This window comes from Salvelinus sp. IW2-2015, unplaced genomic scaffold (assembly GCF_002910315.2).
Source record: "Salvelinus sp. IW2-2015 unplaced genomic scaffold, ASM291031v2 Un_scaffold11556, whole genome shotgun sequence".
NCBI classification, from domain to species: Eukaryota; Metazoa; Chordata; class Actinopteri; order Salmoniformes; family Salmonidae; genus Salvelinus; species Salvelinus sp. IW2-2015.
Genome location: NW_019952813.1, coordinates 1 through 3,200, shown reverse-complemented (window position 1 = coordinate 3,200; position 3,200 = coordinate 1). Strand labels below are relative to the sequence as shown.

The 3,200-nt window shown below is 48.6% G+C and overlaps 1 protein-coding gene across 1 annotated transcript; it reads right to left on the bottom strand.

Annotated features, from left to right (window-relative positions):
* Window positions 1-244: 244 nt before the first annotated feature.
* LOC112080085 (synaptotagmin-7-like) lies at window positions 245-3,186 on the bottom strand. The gene is made up of 4 exons (XM_024145862.2): window positions 3,021-3,186; window positions 2,727-2,841; window positions 2,280-2,479; window positions 245-1,432 (listed from the first exon to the last, which is right to left on the bottom strand). The coding sequence occupies exons 1-4, from the start codon at window positions 3,150-3,152 to the stop codon at window positions 1,328-1,330; spliced, it is 552 nt and encodes a 183-aa protein (XP_024001630.1). The 5' UTR covers window positions 3,153-3,186; the 3' UTR covers window positions 245-1,327.
* Window positions 3,187-3,200: the final 14 nt, after the last annotated feature.

Below are 3,200 nucleotides of genomic sequence, written 5' to 3'. Positions count from 1 at the left end.
ATGATCGTGGTGTGTGTGTGTGAATGTGGTGGCTGCTTGTTGTGTGTGTGTGTGTGTGTGCCTGATTTGTGTGTGTGTGTGTGTGTGTGTGTGTGTGTGTGTTGGTGTGTGTGTGTGTGTGTGTGTCTCTGTGTGTGTGTGTGTGTGATGATGTGTCTGTTGTGTGTGTGGTGATGTTGTGTGTGTAGTGGTGGTCAGTGTGGTGTGTGTGTGGTGTGTGTTGTCAGATCTTCCAGAAAATAGCTGTCTTTTTGCTTCTATTTACTGTCTCTGGAAGAACATTTTGATTGGTCTCTTTCGGCTTTTTAAAAACAAAACACAACATTGATGACTTTACTCTTTTTCTGTCAATATTCTTTTTTTTTCTCTCCAGAAAATAGGAACGTCTTTTTACATTTCCCCCATGGACCGGTGAAAATTATCAGTAATTTTCTCATTTTTTGATCTAGAACTTCATGGAGTTACAGCACATCACCCACAGCACGCACAGACAACAAGGGGGTCCAGCCAGGGAAGAATCACTACAGTGGTGGGAGAGAAAGAGATCAGAGATGATGAATGGGGTGGAGTGACAGTGTCACGTCTAATTCCATTACCATCCAGACAGTCCATCCCTCTTCTATTCCATTGGTTTGCCTCTCTCTCTCTATCGATCCTTCCTGTTGTATTCTCTGTGTGTTTGCAGAAGGGAACGGACCAAAGGGTCAACATGGGAAGCAAAAAAAATAAAAATGAACAGCCAAACAGATTGCTTCTGACGACAGAGAGAGCAGTGATTAGGGAGAGAAGACGCCTCCCCTCACTGCCACAGGAGAACGATGGAGAGACACAGGATGAATGGTGGAACTGGATAACTGGCCCAGGTCACTGGCTTGTAGGTTAGTCTGTCACACAGTCACAGATACAATGTTTCCTGAAAGACAGGCCCTTCACCAGCTCCTTTCGCAGGATTCTTATATGGTCTATTTGAACCTGTTTTTGTTGGTGGCTGAGGCTCACCCTAGGGCTGGCAGAATGTACTACTCCAAAGTAAAACAGAGTAAAGGTGGACCAAGGAGAAAAAACAATGGTTGAGAGGAAGGTATGACTTAAAAGTAACAAGACTCAGAAAGGACTCCGCTTAACAGAGGGGAATAGAGGAAGGAGAAGTTCATTAGGGATCTGAGAGAGGACAGGCAGGAGGAGAGGGTGGATATGTTGGGTGGATGCGTTGGATGGCTATTTGTACCCATGTTCTGCAGCGAGTCAGCCTTGTGCATAACAGCAGGGTGGGAGGGCAGGGCAAGGGGCTGGGATGGTCTGGGTGGATGTGACTGGACCTACAGTATCAGGCCTTGAGGGCATGCCACTGCTGCACGGCATTACGAGGTTTACCCATCATGTCCTTCCAGTGCTTCACCTCCGCCGGACCACTCTTCCACGAGAGATAGATCTGAGAGAGAGAGCGAGAGAGGGAAGAAAGAGAGAAAGAGAAGGGGAGAGGGGAGGAGGAGAGAGCGATGGAGTGAAAGAGAGCGAGGGGGGTGAGATGGATGATGTAAGCAGGATATCTGACGTCACAGAGATCTATATTAATCATACTCAAACATGGCAAAACAGAGAGAGGTAAACTAAACTCTCTGAAGTCTGGAGTGTCCCTGCTCTCACCATAAAGCTTGCCAGTCACTAAGCTTGCCAGTCTAATCTAACTTAATTCATATCGTGAGCTGAGGAGAGTCATTAAGAGGAAACAGCTGTTTTACTCTCAGCAATTTTCAGAGCAGGGGAAACAGGGGGAAAGATTTGTGTGAGAATGAGACTTATGTTTAGACAGAGAGATGGAGGCTCCCAAGCAAGCCGCAGCTGTGTTTTACTGGTGGTGATTAGACTGTGGGTGAAAGGGCCAGCGCCTGTGATGAGGCGTGTTTGGTTTACTGAGGGGTCACTATCAGACACTGGATCCATAGTAAGGAAGCTTGTATGAGGGTTACAGTGTGTCAGAAAATCAATGGGATAGTGCCTCTGTGTGCCACAAACGAACCACACAATCAATGGATATCAATCTCACTGTGTCAGTATGTAAGAGCAATCTTGAGACAGTGACTGTTAATGTGTCGTTGTGTTAGTGTGTGTGAGAGCAGGATCATTGTGTGTGTGTGTATGTGTGTGTGCGTGTGTGTGTGTGTTATGTGAGCATGTATGTGTGTGTGTGCATGTGTGTCTCAGTATGTGCCAGCAGGGGTCAGTGTGGACTGGTGATGTACGTGGCTGGTGGTCTGGGTGTTACGAGGGGGCGGTACCTTGCCGATGACGTCGTTGCGACTGAGCTTGTCCTTGTCCATGACGGTGATGATGATGGTGGTCTCTCGGAGCACGTGGGCGGGGACGTCGAAGGGGAAGGACTCGTTGAACACGGGGTTCAGACAGCACTTCATTGTCACCGTCTTCTTCTTCTCCACACGCTTGTCCTTGTGCATCAGCCACAGCTTCACATAGGGATCTGATGGGGGAGACACATCACTTAAACACAGAGGCTTCATCCCAAATGGCACCCTAATCCCTATACAATACACTTATTTTGACCAGGGCTCATAGAAAGTAGTGCACTATATAGGGAATAGGGTGTCATTTTGGATACTGTATGGATGGAGAGATACTGAAACCACATTGACACATGTTAAGGTAGACAGACTGTAACACAGGAAACAGGTGATGACAGGGTACTGTATGTACTGTATGTACTGTACCGGAGGTGCCTCCGATGTCCATGGCTTTGAGGTTGCGGGCTTTGATGATGGTCACAGTGATGGTGTTGGCTTGAGGGTTGTAGCACAGTGACACCAGCAGGTCTCCTCGACTCCCCTGAGAAACACAATGACATCCCCACTCACTAACCCTCTCTCCCTCCATCTCCTCTACCCCTTTCTGTCTTCCCGTCATCCCTCCTTCTCCTTGTTCCCTSTCTCRWKCCKTCCCCCCTCATCTCCCCTCCTCCCCTGTCCCTCTGCAACTGTCCTAGTCTGTGTGTGTACTTTACTCACGCTGCCGTCGCTGCAGGGCTTCAGCTCCTTCCAGTAGGTCTGCTGGTTGCCCAGGTCCACCTTGTTAAGGGGGATGGACACCTCCCCGATGGGGTCGTTCCTGCTGAAACGATCGTAATCCAGCACCTGCATATAGAGGGTCCTCTGGATCACCTTCTCATAGGGGAACCCTGGGGGGAA

Bases quoted from the DNA above. Each gene is read 5' to 3' on its own strand.
- LOC112080085 (XM_024145862.2), bottom strand. From the start codon at position 3,152: ATGCAGGTGCTGGATTACGATCGTTTCAGCAGGAACGACCCCATCGGG. The intron at 2,842-3,020 runs GTGAGTAAAGTA...TGTGTTTCTCAG, and splicing joins AGCCCTGCAGCGACGGCAGC to GGGAGTCGAGGAGACCTGCT. The intron at 1,433-2,279 runs GTACCGCCCCCT...TCTCTCTCTCAG, and splicing joins GCAACGACGTCATCGGCAAG to ATCTATCTCTCGTGGAAGAG.